The 20,479-nt window shown below is 39.2% G+C and overlaps 2 protein-coding genes across 8 annotated transcripts in view; both read right to left on the bottom strand.

The window, feature by feature from the left end:
• The window catches only part of LOC103815125 (pancreatic alpha-amylase-like), a 48,189-nt gene that overhangs the window by 4,781 nt on the left and 22,929 nt on the right, over positions 1-20,479 (bottom strand). For 2 of the 5 annotated variants that reach the window (XM_030226645.2, XM_050977231.1), the window contains exons 1-4: positions 4,835-5,018; positions 2,471-2,686; positions 846-992; positions 364-561 (exon numbers count right to left, since the gene is read on the bottom strand). In XM_030226645.2, coding sequence (XP_030082505.2) covers positions 364-561; positions 846-992; positions 2,471-2,638 — 513 coding nt within the window. In that variant the 5' untranslated portion in view covers positions 2,639-2,686; positions 4,835-5,018. Of the gene's footprint in view, positions 1-363; positions 562-845; positions 993-2,470; positions 2,687-4,751; positions 4,771-4,834; positions 5,019-6,047; positions 6,168-20,479 lie in introns of those variants that run through there. The other 3 variants (XM_050977228.1, XM_050977227.1, XM_050977226.1) reach the window with 3 other exon arrangements.
• Positions 5,896-19,910, bottom strand: RNPC3 (RNA binding region (RNP1, RRM) containing 3). Of its 3 annotated transcripts, none has more exons than XM_050977225.1 (15): positions 19,625-19,910; positions 18,646-18,693; positions 17,404-17,522; positions 16,722-16,802; positions 15,900-16,011; positions 15,360-15,428; positions 14,622-14,767; positions 13,507-13,632; positions 12,633-12,769; positions 11,693-11,854; positions 11,430-11,524; positions 11,292-11,350; positions 10,630-10,762; positions 9,725-9,797; positions 5,896-7,115 (listed from the first exon to the last, which is right to left on the bottom strand). In XM_050977225.1, exons 1-14 carry the CDS (start codon positions 19,862-19,864, stop codon positions 9,738-9,740), a joined length of 1,587 nt encoding a protein of 528 aa, XP_050833182.1. In that variant the 5' UTR covers positions 19,865-19,910; the 3' UTR covers positions 5,896-7,115; positions 9,725-9,737. The 3 variants fall into 3 exon arrangements, with proteins under 3 accessions (XP_050833182.1, XP_030082483.2, XP_050833181.1); XM_030226623.2 differs by having other exon boundaries at positions 5,896-7,042; XM_050977224.1 differs by having other exon boundaries at positions 5,896-6,124.

Raw genomic sequence — 20,479 nt, 5'->3', positions numbered from 1 at the left:
ATTGAATTTACCCCTCTCTTCTGAAATTGTGACCAAGGAAAACTTGCAAATTACAATAAAAGGCAGATAATAACTTCTACCTTTTTTAGCACACTAAATAGATTTTATGAGCTTTAAATTGTCTTTATTAATTACCTAAACACATTTGTCTGAATCTGAAATTGAGCCAATTGTCTCAAGTACAGCTATCCTTTCAATAAGTGGTGTTCCTGACAACAACACTAACCTCTGTTATTAATTTGGATGGCTTTTCATGAGGCTTTTTTTAATTCGTTTTAAAAAATGTCTCACTGTAAATGAGAGTAAAGAAATCACAGCACGGGAAGGAACAGATGTAGATTAAAATCACAATTGTAGGCTTACCTGAGATATATCATGATAATTCTCAATGTTTCCACTTCTAGATTTACATTTATGATCATTAAAGTCCAAGCCAGAATAGGGCACAGCTGGGAAATCTTCAGTCTTTGCATTGAAATAGCTTCCACAAGTAGCATGGTCACCAGCCCCAGCATTAGCTCCACACATATGGTTGATTACTGCATCCACATAAATGTGCACCTGGAGAACAGTATCCACACAACAATTTGAAAAAGCTACTTCCCACAGCACCACTAATTAATGTTCTCTCTCCCATACCTCCTGCCCTATCCCCTTACTTCTGCTTGCTTGCTTCAGCCAATATTTTATTCCATTTTTTTTATTAGCATACAGCAAGGGTGATAAAACATGCAGCTCAGCAGACACTGCATCAGGTAACACTGCATCCATTTTTTTAAATGGTAGAATCACTGCTTGGCTATATCCTTGCATTGTAAACACCAGAAGGTTTAAAAAGTACTTACTCCAACATTGTTGCACCGGGTCACCATGTCTCTAAATTCAGTTTCATTTCCAGATCTTGTGCACAGCTTGTAGCTGACAGGCTGGTATCTTTCCCACCATGGTTGCCGGGGGTCAGTAATGATAACATTTTCATTTGGAGGTGAAATCTGTCAATAAAACAATGGCACTTGGTAACAGGATGCTGAAAATGGTTAATTTGTTTGACCAGTATTTTTAGAGAAAGAACATTTTTAGAGAACACTTAGATCCTCAGAATCCTCTGCTTACACTGTAGTAGGCTGGAAACAAAAGACAGAGGCCTGGCCTTCAACAGGTAGAAAGCCAGTATAAAAATTAGGCCTATGAACAGAGTGGCCTGATTTTCTTTGTGACTTCAAGCTTCAAAAAGAAGCATCTGAAATTGAAGAACTAGGTCAGCAGAGGAAGGAAGTGACTGCATAACAACTGTCGTAACATCCTGCCTTTAAAACCGATCCAACTTCCTGTTCTTGTAATGCTTTGGATGAATGTATTCTTGACCTAATTCTTGTAAGTTTCCAGGTGAGTTATACCTCTTCCTTTTACAGACTTTTCAGGATACTTTTTAGGCAATATGCATTTGCTGCTACCTCCAAGCCTCTGGGCACAACAACCTGATCCACTTCTCAGAAAGACCCCTACAGCCTCTTAGCTGCCACACCTTCCTGACCACCTCAGCAAGCCATCATCTGAAAAAAACTTCTGAGACCCTGCCACAGAATGGATTAAAGCACTAAACAGGCACAGGCCACAGTCTGAGAAATCAGTTTCAAGTCTATCTGGTGTGTGTGCCTGGAAGGTAGGTTGCAAAGACAAGATGATTATTTGAAAACTATGGGAGAGGTTTTACTCAGGCCAGCTTGCAATCACTTGGGCTACAAGAGACAGGCAGCCTTCACACCAATTTTTCCTCAGCAAGGTGACAGGCAAACGGAAATACTTGAGTAAGTGGCTGCTCTCCTGCACCCAAGTGCCAGTTCTGGTTCTACAGGAATACGTCTCTGTTGTTCAGACAGAACTGACTCACACAGGGACACCTTCACCAGAACCTCTGCTCAGTTCACTTCCGCCTGCTCACACCAGGTTCCTTCAAAGAAGGGTCTCTTAGTGGCTTACTGTGACACTGTGCTACACAGAGAGAAACTTGCCAGTTTGGGTGAACACAATGAGCAGTCTTTTGTACTTAATTATTCAACATCTTCAGCACTTTTTTGTTCTCTTTGGAAGCCCTTTGTTCAGTCATAGTTTCATTTTACATTTATCTACCTCTTAAGAGCTTTCCTCGATTTAAACAATATCAAGCAGATAAATATAGGTTACTCTTCACAGCAATAAAAAAAAAAAAAGATTTAGCAAGTGATGTGCAATTCTAATTCATCTAAATGTAATAGCACAGACTGCAAAACATGCACTTTGGAGCAATGAAATAAATTCATGCTTACTTTAAGATTGCTGAAAAATATATTTGTCAGCATTTACTACTTCCATTACCAATTTCTATTTTTCTTGTTCAGTACCTGCCCTTTGACGAATTGAACATTTTCTGTGAAAAACAAATTATCATCTATGTAGCAATTTCACTACCTACTGATAGGAACAGACATACCTGAACTCCTCCAAATCCATGTGGAGCTAAGTAGCGCTCACACTCCTCAGCAATATCCTTCCAGCGCCATTCAAAGAGATGCACAATAGAGGTTCTCTTTGGGAGAGTGTTGGGGTTGTACTGCCCCCAGCAAAGCCCTACAACTAACAGCAGAAAATAGATCCCCATCCAGTGCTCTGTGATCAGCTGGGCTCCTCTCACTAACCATCAGTGTTCCTGCAGGAGGGTAAAATACACATTAGAAAATACACATTTAAAGGTAAACACCCATCTCTGGGTGTTATTTACCTGTCACTTTGTATGAGAACTGGATTTTATCTAAAGTATATCAAATTCCCACACTAATAGTAACTTTGTTTCCATGCACTTAAAATTCAGATGTTGCCTAATGCAGGCTACCTCCAGAATGCGAAAGTTGTGGTTTTATTAGTATAAAGAAAAAAAAAACTACCTCAAAGGGCAATGGAATACTTATATAGACTGAAATGGACATTTTGTTTCTCATATTAATGTACATTATTTTACATTCCTATTTAGTATTGAGAGGCATTTTTTTTTTCCCAAATGGTGTTGCTACAACTTGGAACATATTTGGACAAGATCTTTCAGAGGCAGCATGTTTCTTGCCATGATTTGTTATGAAACCCCAGATATTCTGGAGCTTTAACATATGTGAGTCTGTCATTCATGATATGCATGACATCTCTCATTCAAACAACAGCCTGAAATCTGGAAGATCTTTCAGATACAGCAACCATTAATTATAGAGGCTCAAACCCAGAAATGCTAAATATCTTCTCTCTGAACACCTGTAGGATTTGTGTGGAGAAAGTTTCCTTTTAAGAACGTGGGCAAGGGCATGCAGATGTTGGAAGTACTGTGAAGCTCCATAACCAAGAAATCTCCTTCCGAGTGCCCAAGCACAAGAGTTCTGCAAAAAGAGCTTTCCAGAGGCTTGAAGCTACATTTCCTTCTGATGAGCTAGGCTAGGAATTGCATTTCCCAACTCACATCCTATTTGTATTTACTTAGGGACAAACAAAGACAACGATCCTTTTATCAAAATTGCCTTTCCTTTTCCTTACCTAGAGAGATACAACATGTAACAAACCAGAAACCAAACAACTATCAAGGTTTACATAACTCTGCTGAGAACCTTATAAAACTTATATTGCACTCTTCCTGTTTTGAAGTTGATTTAGAGAGTCTGAGATACAAAGAAGTCCTACAGATGAACTTCTGCAAACAAATGGCTGAACTAATACAACAAAATACAGAATCTTGTTACTTTCCTGTATCTATTCTTTATAAAAAGTTATCTTTCAGTAACAGGGCAAAAGGAGATTCCTGTCACAAGGGAAACCAAACACCTCAGTGAAGGTTTAAACATGAACACAAGGGCCCTCAGGTTTGCTACACAAAGGAAACCGGTGCTTTTCCTGATTTAGTACACACTTGGGAATGCACTGCTGAAAACTCCAACCTGCTGTGACAGAGTTAGCCAGTCAGAAATGGATATAAAATTTTACATGACTTCTACAAAACTGCCCTCATTTCTGCCTCAAGGAATGGATGATCCTTATTTCTCAGTTACTGGAGCACTCTTTGAAGCAAATTTAGTCACAAAATATAGTTTATAAAATGTAGAACCAGCCGTCCAGAGCCTACTGCTATCAGCTGTCACTGCTCTTCACAAGCAGGCAGAGTTATTTAGAATTAAGCATTTGGTATATTTAGCTGGCTTTTGTGCTTGTGAACAAAATAGCTTTAATACAATTATTTACTTGTAGATCTTCAGTAAAGTATACAGATTAAGTTTCAGCCACCAGCAGTTGTTCTGAGTGCTTCTATTTTCATGAAGGAATGCTTTCTGGCCCTGATATGAAGAACATACATTAAGAGAAAATGAGCTAAGAAAATTCCATCTTTGATGAGAAAAGCCATTTATTAGATTGGCAAGTTTTACTTACAGCAGTAAAAACGCAAAGTAGTAAATGACACAAAGTACTAAGAATAATGTACCTTGACCAAACCAGCTCCAAAGCCTAGTGCCTAAAGATTCAATGTAGATTTTCATTTCTCTGAAGCAGGTTTATGGCTGCTCTGCCTTCAATACAAGCAATAATAAGAGAATGGGGATGTTGAAATCTTCACCACACTCAGAAGGCTCTAGCTTCAAAATAATTTCGAAACTTGGAAAAACGCTAAGAGGCCATGTGGGAGAGCAACACTGACTGCAATGCAGAGAACCTGGGAGCGGAGCGTCTCCGCAGAGCCCTACCGCTGTCCTGGCCAAGACGGGAACTCGGGTCACCCTGTCTGTGCTGGGTCACGGCCCGAGCGGTGCCGCCATCGCCAACACACCTGCGACCGTGTTCAGATCTACGGGCCGCCTCAGCAGCCCCGTGTTTCCTGCAGGCGAAGCAACCCCTCGGAGGCCCCTTGGAGGCTCCCGGCAGAGCTCCCGTGAGGCTCGAACGCCGTGGATCGCGGCCGGTGCCCGCTGCGGCCGCTCCGCCCCGCCCGGTCCGGCCCGCCCCTTCCGCCGGGCCGCACCACCGCCCGGGCACGGCGAGCCCCGCCCCGCCCCAGGGACAAGGCGGACGGGACACAGCTCTCTGAACGTTCACTTTCCCCACTTTCTTACAAAGTAGTTTTGTCCTTGAGCACAGCACCACCTTGCTGTTATCCTACTTTGGTGCTTTGAAAATTCATTTGCGGGCCTTGTAGCTCAGCATAGGTGTTAGGACACGCTGCTGCAGAACCACAGAAGCATTTAAGTTGAAAAAACCCTCTAGAATTGAACGAACAACACAGTTCCCATGGGAATGCAGCAAGTAAAATAAGAATAATTCCAGAAAAAGCACTTCAAAGGAATCTGCAAAGCCAGCTACTATTGGAAAAAAATAGCAAAGATAGACTTCCTTTGGTCCAGCCACCAATACTACTGATTTAGACTGCTTGCAGCTGAAGTAATGACAAATCCTCTACACCAGCTCCCACAGCATCAGATATGATTTAGTCATTTATGGAATAACTCTTTCTTTAAGTTCACTGGACTAGAATATCTTGTCAATTAATTGTCATTGCAGTATTTCCCGCATGGTTTTAGACAGTTCAAGTAACCAGCCCTGTATGTAGCAAATCCCATGTGACCACTGTTATCACCACCCTCAACAGGGCAAGGACCACATCTATGCCAGTTTTAGCTGCTACTCTAGTTTTAATGACTTCAGTCTCACCACTGACAGTTTTCAAGTTGCAGGTGAACAATGCAAGGTAATTACTGAGGAAGAACAGGGCCCAGTTTCACAGTACAAATTCAGGCCCATGCACCCGTCCTTCTGCTTGGTCTCCAAGACAAAAAAACCCGTCCTGCCCAAAACCCCAAGAACAAAAGTCAAAACAAAGAGAAGGCAGCAAAATGAAGAGAAGGGAAATAATTTATTAGATATCACAAGCAATCTAACATACATTTATGATGTAGTAAGTCTTGTGGTATTTAAAGATATGTGGAATCCTTAAGACAGGAAAATTTATTCTCTGCCTTAAATACTTTAGAAATGCAACTACGCACAGTTCAAGAGTCCTGATGATCACACTGCTTCTTCCCCAGCTCGATAATACTTGAAAGAGAAGGAACACAAAAGGGACCTGGAACATTACAAAGACATGTTAAAAGTAAGAACTACCAAAAAATTGCAGTGCTATACTGGCTTTCGACAACTAAATTGAAAGATGTTTAGTGTTTTAAAAAGTGCTTAATGTCTGTAAAAAATACATCTCAATGCAGACTGTATTAATTTTATATTATAGAATGTTAAATAGAAATGCAGTATGAAACCCACAGGAAACATGTAGGTCACTAGCAACAACACTACCTCGGTGAAGACAGCAATGTAAAAAAACCCAACCAACCAACAAAAAGGTAGCAGTGATTAATAGTTGATAATTAGTCCATCTCCAAATATTAAGTTGCAAGATATTGTTAATTTTCTTCTTATTCAAAAAAGACAAAGTAAGGAATGTATTAACTAAATCAACTCCAAATTGTTTCTCATGTACCAAGACAACAGTAATCATCAAATGATCTGAAATACTGGTCAACCCCTTAATATTAAAACTGCTCTGCAATGTATTTTAGCCAACATATTATTATATTAATATGTTTTTAAAGTAAAACATGGTGGGTTGGTCAGTGTGAGCTCAGCACAGCTTCACACAGATCAGCTGGTATGAGCTAGAACTGTTCCACTAAGGAATAGGACCACAAATGAGTAGGGTGTCTGAGGAAGAAGGTGAAGGCCACCTTTTAAGACTAAGAACCTTCATTGTGTCTATTCACACAACACAGACAACTCATTGATTTCTTCCCCCCCCGAAAAAATTTGCTTTTTAAAATTATTAGATTAGCTCAAGCTTAAAACATGTTAACTCCTCCCCACACCTACTCTATATGAAAATTTTAAGATGCAGTTGAGTGCTACAGGAAACATTGCACAAAAAAGGATACAACAAGAAAGGATACACTCTGCATGACAGTATTATTGCAGTATTTACGCAGGAATGTTTCTAAAGAAGAACAGCAGAATGTGGTTTAATTTTACTTGATTCTCAGTATTGCACACACATAACTTTATGCTACCTACCAAAAAAAAAAAAGCAAATAGGCCTCTTTGATAAAAAACAATTCTAACCTCTTAAGAGACTTAATGAGGGCTGATGAATCCATCAACACTAAATTTCATATTCAAAAGAAAATACCTTTTTGATAACTCAAACTATTAGGACACCAGCAGATTCTTCCATCTCCTTCAAGTCTTTGCCATTTTACAGACTCACTTTATTTCCATCAAGTCCAAAACCCAATCACATTTCCCTTTAATGCCAGCTTTCAAGCCACTTCTTCCTTATGAAGAAGCTGGAGACCTCTCAACATCAGTTTCTTCCACAAAACTTATCTCCAAATAGTTGTATTTTAGCTACAGGAAAGTCACTTTAGGTGAACTTTTTGCCAGTCCATCCATAAAGAGACATTTCAGCCAGCAGGGAGTTCTGCAGCATTTTATAAACCAGACATATTGTTTTGTCAAAAAAAAATAAAAAAAAAGATAAAACCTTTGTAGAAAAAAAAACCCTAAAAAATCCCCAAAACAAAACAAAAAGCCAACAAAACCCACCCAACAACAGAAAAACAACCCTAGACTCAAGCAGACTCAAGTTTTTATCATGGAAATTTGCTTCATAAATCAGCATCCATCCGAATATTCCAGCAGGAACAGAAAAAACAGTCATGCAGAAAGAGGGGTCAGCTTAACCATTACTTGAAAAATGCAACAAGTAGCAACAAGTACTTTTAATTAAACCTCATGGATCCTTAGAAATCTGTGTAACTCCTTGACACATTGTTATGACTAAAACATATAAACAGTCAAGGTAAGTGAGAAGTTCTGCCCATGGACTGAGAACACTAGGAACACTTGTAAGATGGTAACTCATGGAAGACTTTCAGGTCCACAATTAAATCTAGCCCCAGTATGGTTTGCTCACTCTAGAAAAAGCTTCTGAGTTGACCATCAAAAAATAACAAATAAGCACTTTGTTATTTTCTTTATGCAATTCAAGTATTTAGCATGTTTAATGAATTCAGAATTAATGTACAAAATGAGTTGGTGAGTTGAAAAAAAAAGGGAATTCCTAAAAGAATAAGTGTTCAGACTTCATCTATCAGGTTCTCCAATAGCTAAAATACTTCAATTTTTATTTAACATAAGAAACCTTAGTAATCTAATTACACACTAGATTATACAAATAGAAGGTTTTTTCTAACAAGAAAGGAGTGACAAACAAAACTGAAATAGTCTCATAAATACTTGATCCTAATAGAACACTTTAGCCAAGGTTCTTTTCAATAAACAGTACAGAAGGCTTATAAAAAAGTGATATTTAATTTGACAAAATACAAGTTTTTCAAACTACAAACAATAACACAAAATAGGAAGTAAGACCAAAAAGAGAGAAACAAGCCTAAATCTGATTTTAAAAATCCTTAGACAATGGATGGAATGAGGAACCTACAGTTAGGGTAGGTGCTTAAAATAGAAATACTGCCACCACAACAACCACACTGTGGGCTTTACAACCAATTTGTAAAATTCAAAAACAAATGTTCACATCCTTCATTTCAAATTCAGGTTTTCTTCAGAGTAACAAGGATTAAGCTCCAGATTAAAAACACACCATGGGTTAAGTAATGTTTCATAAGCACTCGGGCTAAGACTTCAGGTAATTTTAAGCAGAGGCATAGCCAGAGTGATCTCAACTGTAACCAGAAATTAAGGTCTGTGCCCTTTAAACTGGAGCTAACTCATGTATCAGAGGGTGCTGATTGAGAAATAAATGCTTTTTAGTACCAGTTACTTCACATGCTCATTTTTTAGTTCACTATGCAAATGTATGCAGGCCATGAAACCAGTCAGGTAAATTAGAGCTGATTTGGCTTGACTTACTCTTACATAAATGAAATACTGAGAGTAGGTAGCAGTGAAGTAAAGCTACACGAAAAGAAAAAAAAGTTAAATAGCACCTTTCTGCTAGAAGGCACTTTCTCATTATGTTTAAATAATGCCAAAAAGCAGGACCTACAAATTCCACAACAAAGGAAGCCCTGATCAGTGCAACACTACGCAGCACTTTCCAACAGAATATCCTCCACTAATTCAGACAAGTTTAAAGGTTACTGCAACAGCACTAAGAACTCATTTTCTGAAGTTGGAAAAGATTCTTTAGAGCCAGCAGAAGTTTATTGCTGGAACCAGTTCTTCAGGATCACTTTACAATGGCAGGGATGAAAAGGAAGGAGTTAAGAGGCAACACTTTTCAATATCCAAACCCTGGGAGATTACTAAAAGATGAGTGGTCCAATTCCACAAAATTACTCTCCTTATCTTTGTAAATTAAGGATTAGAGAAACTGTCAAGTGTCCTACAATATCAGGATTAGGAAAATATTGGCCCCTCAGTTTTTTAACACAGGAGAAAAGAAAGTTTTAAACTTACATCAACTATGTACCCTGCACTCTGTTTTTCTGATATAAGCACACATTTAAGAAAATAAATTTGTATGGAACATTTCCTCTCCATCATCAATATTCCTAAAAAAGCTGTTAAAGAGAGCGTAAATAAAACCAAACAAACACTAATAAAAACCCCCAGCCCAATCCTTTGTTTTTACTTTCAGGCAGAGAGTCCATACCTTATGCAGGGTTTTACTTTTTTCTTTTCCCTTCGTTGGCATCCTGTTTTGGTCTAGCTGAACGAGCAAATTGCTGAGATTCTATTAAGGACTACAAGTGTCTGGTAGGTAGAAGTCAATTAAGAAAGACAAAAAAGATTACTTCTACAAATTAGTCTAGAAAGTGACCTTTATCTGTGAATCAATTCTACTACAGTATTTAGTATTATAACAGTGTCTATTAGTCAAAGATTAGGACCTCACTGACACACAGTACAGGAGTTATTAGAGAGCCCATCAGGAGGACTAACTGGGAATGGGTTAGATGCAAACAAGGGAACTACAGTAGGATAAATGTTTGATATTTACAAACTTCCAACCCAGCATGTTAATTCTTAACTTTGATGTCTCAGCATTAGAGTGGAAAAACAGTAAAAGCAGCAGATGCTGGGGTTAATGTGAGTATAAAGAAACTGAAGTGAAAAGTAAGAATGGACTTTCACACAGAAAGACCAGTGCTGTGCAATCAAAAGGAGACAGTTCCAGCTGAAAAAACCATCTAGAACCACTTACTCTTACAGGAACATTTCTTATGATTGTGATTCTGCAAACACACACTTAACCAAGTCAAAAACCTTGTATTTAATTTAAATACAGTGGTCATGCAAGCTAAATTATCTTCTATAGTGTCTTTGCAGGATCAAAGATGTAAGACCAGGGAATTCTGTTCTTAAATCAATTTTACTTTCCTATTTCAGAAGAGTTGCCTCTGTGGTTTTTTCAGCTACCATAAACAGTGCACTGTGTTCGGCTGACTGGTTTTCTTAAGGCATTTTTTATTTTGCAGAACACTGTAAAACCAAAACTTGGCAGAGACTGGCAGAGATGACAAAGAATATAATGCAAATGCTTGAAGAAAAGGATACAACCACCATGGGTTTTTCAAATAAGACATAGCCATTTGCTTCTTTTAGTGCTTTAGCAGCGGCCTTCTCATTGGGAAGTCCAATGAAAGCCTGTCCCTTCATCCGGCCTTCTTTCATCAAACGGATATCAAACCTAGGGGCACAGCGGAGATCTGGGAATTACCCATGTTTAACAAACCTTGCAGATTTCACAGTACATATGCACAATTCTCATGCTTCAGTTGGGAGAAATAGCAGAAACTGAAGAAAAGCCTACAAGGAGGCGTGATGTCCTTGGAGACCATTTTGCTTGGGGAAACCATTTCCTAAAAGGTAATTTTAAACTGCAGGATGGCAAATTGATGTGCAGTACTACTAAACAGGACATATGCAAAATGATCAGATACACACAATCACCTACACAGTTCGTTCTGTGTCACACAGCCAAAAAAAGTAAATCTGGGAATGAAAATATAAAGGCAAAATAATAGGGTTTTCTGTCACTCATCATAAAATAATTCAATTTCTTAATCTTCATAAATTAAGATTTTTAGGTCTAGCACATTTTTGTTTATGCAGAAACACAGAAAATGGGAATATGGCTATTTTTAAAATCACGGTTTTCAGAAGTGTCAAAGTTAATATAAAAGGCTTAATTCTAACCAAGTATGAAATGAACTCACATATTGCGTTCCACCTCTGACTGGAAGTCAACATATCTTCCAAAAATGAATTTAAGATCCTGAAATTAAAGTGTAGGTGTAAGATGAATGCTAAGAAAAAGCCCTTTTGATAGACACTTAATTTGCTTGTTTACTTACCTTTTCTTGAACTTGTTTAGCTAAATTCTTCACATATATCCTGCAATTTGGATCACCTGGCTCATAGTTTTTGAAAACTGAATATTTTTCCATTTCTTGAAAACAAAAAAAAAAATAAACCATGCTTCAGTTCATTTACTTTGCACATTTGCTCAGTATAAAATAATTCACTATATGCTCAATTAAAATAAACATTTATTTCAGCTATTTGTTGCAACAAATAGAAAAAGCTGTTACTAGATAATTTATTCTCACAGTTATACCTTCTCTAGAGAGTCTGTTTTTTTCTAGATCTTTTCTAGAAATAAATTCTGATGGTATTTCATCATCCTCCTCTTCAGTTTCCATTTTATCATTTGAGCTAGGAGCTGGGAAAATCCTTCCAAAGCCTGTATTATTGATTTCTTCTGTGGTTGCATAAAGGTCTGAAAATTCAACAAATTATGTAAGTGGTTTTTACCTTTATTCACACCAAAATCAAGAGCCAGCAAGAAAACCATACTCTTTCCAGCAACATTTTAATAGAGCAGACTTTGTAAAGCAATTTGAGTACACCCTTAAAAATGAGTCTTAATGCCTGGTTTGACAAAAGCACCTGCACAGTACAGTCCTATAAAACCCCATGTAGTAAAAATAAAGGCCATGGCACACATTAGTTAGCATCAACCTTGTCTTGCTGTTCCATCCTGTATCCATTTCATTATTTCCCTTAAAGAAACTGGATATTACTGTAAAGTACCAAGAACCACAGACTGACCAAAACCCTCTAAAAAAGCCATCACACCTCATTGTTATCAGTGCCCAGCATTTTTATGGCAGATAATCAGTGCACCAGAGAAAAGGGACTGGCAATCGCTCGGATGCTGCTAAGAGCTGGAAAAAGAAAATCTGAAACTAGCCTGATCTATTCATTTACACAAAAAAATACTGAAAATTTGTAACATTTGCATCTCAACATTTAAAATACAGTGCAATTCACCATAAACCATAGAGCACATAGGAGAGAGACCTTTAAAATCCTCTGGATCCTTTCCAAAGCTTGTAACATGGGAAAAACAGCAAATACAAATATGATTAACTTGGTGTTGAAAGCTCCAATACAGAAAGGGAAAAGAATTTCCGGGTGTAAATTTCAGCTCCCTTTATATACTGAAGCCACAATGACTTGAACATTAAACACATTTGAAGTACAAACTCTCTTACCATTTTTTTCTTCTTTTTCTGGGTTTATCTGAAGAACAGCTGGGATCTCAGTACTAATATGAAACTCTATTTTTTTATGACCTACGTGCTGCAGCTGCTCAAAGACATCTGAAGGTGACAGTGTAGGGTGCGAGTTACTGTTCAAAACAACAACACGTTAATTAAAGACTTGGACACTGATGAATGCATACTCAAACACTAGATTTCTTTCAGTTAGATTTTATGCTGTTTACCACAAACACATGTTCTCCATTTCATACATTTCACCCAACGGAGTTTCAGGTGATTAAAACACTGCATATACAGAAGGTATGTCTGGCCGTGGGAATAAAACCAACCATCACGTACCACAGTACAATACACACAGGCATTTATTAAAACCTTCATCAGTAACTTCAGCATGAAAAATAAGTGGCATTGCTGCTGCTCTCACCTAGTATATGAAATTTATGACATTTTTTAAAAAATGTAGAAAATCACTTGGAGGAAGCAGGCAGCCATTAGTAAAAATGAATTCACAATCATTCATCACAACACAGAAATACTGCACTGCTGTCTACTGCGGCACAGAACTGCAGTTCTAAGACCCAAACTCATTTTAAAGCAAGCCAGTTTCTATTCTTCCAGTGTTGCACTTTTAGTTTTTTGTTTTAAGAAGCAGCTCAAACAATAATGCAAATTGCTTTGGTCACAGCTGTGATGTGAAACTAGTTATCTTTTTAGGAAAAGGAACTGCTATTAGTTTGACAGGAAGAGAAACAGAGCTTGAATCAGGCACACTTTAAGGTTGTTGATCAGACTTTAGTTCAAACTAGAAGAAAATTTGAATTTTTAGGGCAATGAAACCAATAGGATAAGTGCAAAAAACACAAACCTGTGGGAAGTACACACAGGAACATTCAACAAGTCCTTAATTCTTTGCTTTTTTCTAACACCACGCTTCTTTGTATTTATTGGTCTTTTAGGCTGAAGGGTTGCTAATTCCATCAACTTGGTCATTCTATTTTAAACAAAAATAAAAAGAAAACCAAACAAAAATAAAAAAAGAGGTTTACAGTTTATTTGAAAATACTAATTTTAAAAACCCTTCCCCTTTCCTTAAAGCCCTTGACATAGAATTTTTCAGAATATAATTGTGTGTCTATATATATATATATATATATATATATATATACACAATTTTATATATAACTGTATATATAATATACCTTAAAACTGAAGCTGTAATGCACAGCAAATCGATATACATAGAGCACTTAAGGACTGACCAAAATCCTAACATGTCAGTGATGCCCTTCCTTCCCCAAGCATGCTCCTTACTGGGACACTGAAGCTGTGAGAGAAGCTGTGATGGCCCAAACTGAACCTGATTTTATAACACTCAACAAGGGTACCTTTTTCCAAATACAGCATGGGGACTTTCTGATTTACTTCTCAGTTTAGACAGCAAAGGAAAAAGCTGCTTTTTAATGTAAAGTTAGCTGTATTTTTTTAATCTTTAAGCTATGAAGTAATTCAGTCCCAAAACTGCAAGAGAATCCTCAGCACAAATATTATCACCCCTAGCACACCTGCTGATGTACAAAGAATGTTCTGGAAGTTGGTGTGAATGAGGATACGATTCAGGCTGAGGAGTCAATTTAGAAAGATGTGGAACAATGAAGACTTCAGAAAATAATCTAATTTTTTCTTCCTTACATCTGCACTCTTCAAGCTGAGTTTTTGTTTAGTTGGGATTTTTGGGACACGGGAACAAAGGAAAACTTGCACACAAATAGGCCCCTCTCCTTTTCTTGCTGCATTTAAACCTGCAGTGTCCTTCTGTACTCTGGAGTTTCTCTAAGCATCTGGAAAGATTTCTTCTTCTCGCTACAAGATGCTACATCTATAATACTACAAACATTACCACTTGCTGAACTGGAAGCTGGAAAAGTAAAACCACTCCTTTGAGCGAGCCCAAAACCTTGCAAATGACTGTAAAATGCATACCTCTCCTTTTCCTCATCATTATCACTTTCATATTCTGATTCATCCCCACTAGACATTCCTTCTTCCTCTTCAGGCAAAGGAGGCTCTTCAGGAGGCAGAGGTGGGATTGGAGGAGGTGGCACAGGCACTGGTAAATACTCTTCATACTAATTATGGGAAAAAGTTGGAAAAATTAAACTTCTTGAAGGAAAAAACCTAAACATATCTTGTTTCCTTAGTAACAACAGCCAAAGCAATTAATAATAATTTAACAACTATTTCCTCCAAGTATGCTTATTGGGATCTAGACACCATTTTGGTAAACTACATAACTAAAGAAAGACTTTCCACAAGTAAAACAATCTGCTTTCTGAAGCATAACAGTGAATGGTTTAATTCTTTTAAGTTGAGATGAGGAAAAAATAGAGCAACCATGGCCTTGGATTTTCACTTTGCACTCAGCTTCAAGGACTTTCCTGAGAAGAATACAGTCCAAGCATATGGGTGAAGGCTTAGGCCCCAAAGCCATCTCAGCTTCCACAGTGAAGCAACAGTTTGAAACACTCCAGTGCTGCTACCATGGATGGGTATTTCTTTGTTCTAAGTACAGTCCAAAGAATTGCTTTAGAAGACCAACATGTACCCAGTGAAAAGCAGCAGGATTTGCAATCCTCTCGAAATTCAGATCTCCTACTATGCTGCTAGCATTTTAAACTGTGAATCAATCCTACACTACTGAAAACATATTTAAAATGTTACCATGGGAGGGCGAGCAGTGATTGGTCCAAAAGGTGGAGGAAGATTCATTTTATTCATCAGATGGAGTACCTGAAATGAGTCAAAATAAGTAGGTTCCCTTAGAATAACTAAGTGATAACAGTTCCTTGCTAGGTAAAATAGCCAATCACTCCTGGCAGGTGTTAATCAGCACAGTTTTAATTTTCATGAACAATGTAAAACTTGCACTTGAGATTCAACACTAATAGTCAATATAAGCAACACCCTAACAAGGCTAATAAAAAACATACAACATCTTCTCAGAATGAAATTTCAGGTACTCAAGGCACATCTAATTAGGAAGAGCATATCCAGTTAAGTCTTCAGTGTCAATTAAGTAATCTACCTCAGGTTAATAAAATCTCATTACCTCAGCACAGTAAAGAACTAAGATTATTTAACACTATCACAGAAAGCCCAAGTTAGTATTTATGATGACAAAAATAATTACTTCTGTGGATAATTAAGAGGAAAAATTAAATGTCTTAAATTTTCTACTTTTTTTCCCCATTTTTTACTTACCTGGACATAAAATTTGGGCACGCTTGCCAAGGCATTTGCTATATTTGCTAGAATTGCACTTGAAGGTGGTGGATATAAATATTTGAGGCAAGAATTGATGGGAAAGGTGAGGCTGAGGAAAAAAAAGATTGAAAGCAAGACATTTTAACATTACTGCAATTTAATCACCCATAACAATTAATGATTACTAGAGGATTATTGATTACATACTATTGATTACATCTGAAGTAACACTGAAATATTATTTCCCCTAGAACAGTTTTGGGCCACTCAGAATGCCTTTAACATCATGGAGCAGTCCCCAATGCATGAGAGATTTACTGGGCTTGGGCATACTGAAAGTATCAAGCTATGCAGAACCCTAAAGCAAACAGAAACCATCAACATGTACAAAACCAAAAGCACAGCAGAGCAGCCTGTACAAATATCAGAAACTCAGCAATAGTTTCAAAAAATTTACTACTTCCTGTACACTAAAATTAAATGGGGGAGGAGGGGGGAAGGAAAAACATCAGGAAAAAGAAGTCAGGTGATATTCTCCTGTTAACACTGGGAGAACCTCAGCCCTCCAACCCCCCAAGAAAGCAATGTGTAGTGCTAGAAGGCTGTTCTGCAATCCACAAGCTCAAAACACCAGTGGCTATGCAGATGTTAGGATTCTAAACTTGAGGAACTGAAATTCCATCTTTATGACAACTCCTACATTCCTGAGGAACAGCAGCATAGGAGGAAACAAAACTCTTCTACAACAGTACAAAACACATTTCAAAATAAACTGTAGCAGAATAAAATAATTAAGATAAATAAAACCCTGATACTAACCCATGGCTGGGTGCAATTCCATTCTCTATTTTAACACAGTTTGGCTCTATCTTCTCTTCTTCTTTCACTGGTTCTTCTAAACTGAAAATTAATTTAGTCTTAATTAAAACAGGGCGAAAATTAGGTATGCCTAATGTAATATATAAAATATGCATCATCTACTAATAAATATAAAAAATAAATTACCACAGGTATTTTTAGCATCTTTTACCAACTGCATTACTACAGCTGTTACCAATTCTTCAAAATTAATACATGAGGATAATTTCAGTAGTGACAGTCTTCTAAAATAAATACTTATGCAAATTTAAGCAAGACTCCCTATATTCAAACACTCCTGACTTAAATCCACTCAAAGGAAAAGAACTGAAATATTTATCATGCACTCTCTTCAGAGACCATAAATTCAAAGGTATTAAATTATTGATTTGTTTATTTTCAGAAATTTGAATAAATAACTTGAAAACTCTACTACAGTATTGTTAATTAAACAGTAACACATAGCTTTTATCAATTTTTGCACATTCCAGAGGTGCAAATGACACAGTCATTGTCCTATAGAGCTGTTTAAGACTTCCAAGTGGTTACAATTTATCCTTTGAGTTACAAATACTAAATGTCATGACTCCAGAATCCCCTTTCCTTGACCACAAACATAACAAGGAAATTACTCTGCACATACCTTTTGCACTTGTCTGAGGCAGAAGGCTGGCTAAGTACCTGTGCGCTCTCTTGCTCCTTTGCAAATTCTACAACTAATGTGTGACCCAAAAGTTTCAGCTGATGCAATCTTGACAAAGCCTTCAAGTAATTACAGAGAAAAGAAAGGGAAGAGGACAAACATGAGAATTGTTTTAAAGCATAACTGTTTTTCCTTTGAGTGGTACACTGGCCATAGGATGCAGTCCCAACTGCTTTAAGCTAAGCCTGTGCTACTGTGGGCAGGAGAGTTCTGCACTGTTTGTGTCTTCCCAGCTCTGCTTTTAGCAGCATTTCCTGGCAGGAAGGAAAGGGACCAGGCTGCACAGCCAGAACCACTGCACAGGTTGGTCACCTGAACACAGCAGCAGCCCTAACAATCAGACTTTTCACAGAGCCTACTAAATTGCTGGAATTTCAAAAAACCAGCCTTTTGCTCCTGAAGTACAAACATGCTAAACTCTGTCAGTAACAGCTAGGAGTTTTAAAATCAAGATTTTAAAAGTGGCTCTAGGAAGATCCAGCATTCTTCAAGTCCAGTGCCCAGCAGACTGCTAACAACTGGCACAAGCACCTAATTCACCACTGTTCACCTCACACAGTCTTTAACTTTTTTAGTCCTATAAAGTGTGGCCTAAAAGAAATAGAAGCAATGTAAAAAAAAAAAAAAAAAAAAAAACAAACAACAAACTAAACCCAAGTTATAAGGGGGAGGTTCTGACACAGGCTTTATAACCAGACTAGTATTTAAAAAGCATTATTAGTATAACCTTTTTGGCATACACATCTCCTATTAACACAGCAGTTTTCTTAACAAATTGGGCATTCAAGGCAGACTTGTATTGTGAGAATCACTAGGACTTTTATAGCAAGCACACAATTACACAAGAGACAAGGAAACTCTGCTTGGTTTATAGTTTGTATGTAAGTGCACACACATCCTAAACAGGGCCCTGATCAGTCTCAGCTTCTCTAACTTTGCCAGGCTAGATCAGATGACTTCCACAAACCTCTTTCAATCCACCTTTCCTAGGACACTAGGAAACACAGAAGTGTTCAAGAATTTTATCAAGTCCTGCAAGCAACTCCTGAAACAGAACTCTCATCCTACATTGTGCTACTCTGTTTTCTCCTAGCCCTAAGTACCAGATGATGTGTAAACCACATTAGAGCATTGGCAATTCAGTGCTTTGCTAAAACTTTCAATAACAAACTCAATACAAACCTTTGCAGCTGCATTTTCACTGGGAAAGGTGGCAAAAGCAGTATGTTTCTAGAAAACAAACAAAAAGTTATAATGTATTTGAATAAAAAACGTAAGAGACTGCATGTAAAACACTGAGGCACAAGCACATTGTAAGTTCAAGTTTACATATTTGAAAGTTACCAGATGGGAATCATCTGATTCCCATTCGGGGCAAACATGAAGGACGAGAAACCATTTTTCTTATGAATTTTGGAAAAGTACCTCCTGTAGTCAAAACTAAGACATAAGCTCAGCAGTCTGAGGAATACAGGACAAGTGGGGGTTTTTTTAACTAGCAAAAACCATTCTAAACTGCAAGAAAGTACATAACCAAACCAGAAAATTCATTTGAGCCCCTCACAAAATATTTTCATCAAAGCAACTCTTACTAAAAGTAACGCTCTTCTTGCTACAGAAGTTGTAAGGACTGTGCTCTGAACGTTTGAATGGTTTCTACTTTTTCCCTTAATTTTACAAATTAAATCAAATCCTCACAGAGTATACCTTCCAAGTTAGTTTTAACAAACTTTATTACCCCATCTTGCCACTGCATGATTCTGTACCCAAAATCATTGTAACAAAGTCAGTATCTCCAATATCCCATACAGCATGACCCTGATAAAATATGCAGACATCATCTGCAGTTCTGCAAAACACAAGGCTCTTTATGAAGAGCACTTATCACAAAACATACACATCCATGTTTTCGTTATCTGGAGGAAGAAGAAAGCAAACCAGAGATTTCAAGAGAGCTGTGAACCTGCATCCCTGGAGGCGCCAAGAGGCCCTTCTGCACGGCTTCAGCCCGTGGCTGGCAGCAGCAAGAGGCCAAAGCCGCGGGCAGGGCGCTTGCGGCGGGCCGGAACCCGGAGCAGCCGGCCGTCCCGAGCGTCCCTCGGGGCTCCCCGGGAGCGGGACCCCTGCCCCTGCCCGCCCCGGCCCCGCTCCCAGCCCTCACCAGCCGCCCGTGGTCCGACAGGACGCGCACAGACACGGCCCCGAAGTGCTGCAGCAGATCCTCCTTCTCCGCCGCCGTCAGCTCGGCGGGCAGGTGCCGCACCAGCAGCGTCCGCCCGCGCCGCCGCGACACGCCGGGGTGCGGCGGGACGCCGGGGTGCGGCGGGACGGCGCCCAGCCCCGGGCCGCCCGCGGGTCCCGGCCCGCCCGCCCGCAGCTCCTCAGGGCCCGGCGCCGCCATCGCCGCGCAGGGCCCGGCACCGCCAAGCGCCGCCAGCTGAACCGGCGGCGCAAATCGCGCGAGAGCGGGGGCCAGGCCGCTGCCTCAGATCTCGCGAGACTGCCACCCCCGGCGGAGGTGGCGGGAAACGCGCGGGTGGGAGGGGCCGCTGCGCGCAGGGCCTGCCTGGGGAGCTCCGGCGTGCTGCTCCCCTCCCCCTTTAACTCTTAGGAGCTTGTCTGCGCACCAAATCCTAAGGAGTGTTGCTCTCAAAATGCCCTCTCCGCAGCCTGTAGTTAAGAGACTTGTCCCTGCCTCCCTCCCATGAACAGGGAGGTACTGAGCTGTGCCTGGCCGCGGGAAACACCCCCATAATTACAGCAATCAGCATGGACAGATTGCTGCCACCTACCACAGCAGCCACACAGGCGGCTCCCAAACCTGCCTTCTTCTGGAGGACACAGGCTGTGATCCTAAGCGAGAGTGAAATCCCCGATCTTAACTGATGAAATCTCAGGTCTTCCCGTACTAGATTAGCTGTTTGCTGGCTGGCAAAAGCCGTGCCTGCCCGTGTCACTATTGCCGCAGGCTGTGGGTCCCACAGAGGCGCAGTGCCTGGAGCCTGGCTGTGCCAAG

The sequence above is a fragment of the Serinus canaria genome, chromosome 8 (genome assembly GCF_022539315.1).
Source record: "Serinus canaria isolate serCan28SL12 chromosome 8, serCan2020, whole genome shotgun sequence".
Taxonomy (NCBI): domain Eukaryota; kingdom Metazoa; phylum Chordata; class Aves; order Passeriformes; family Fringillidae; genus Serinus; species Serinus canaria.
Note: the sequence above shows the minus strand (reverse complement) of the source record. Positions and strands in the feature narration are given on the sequence as shown.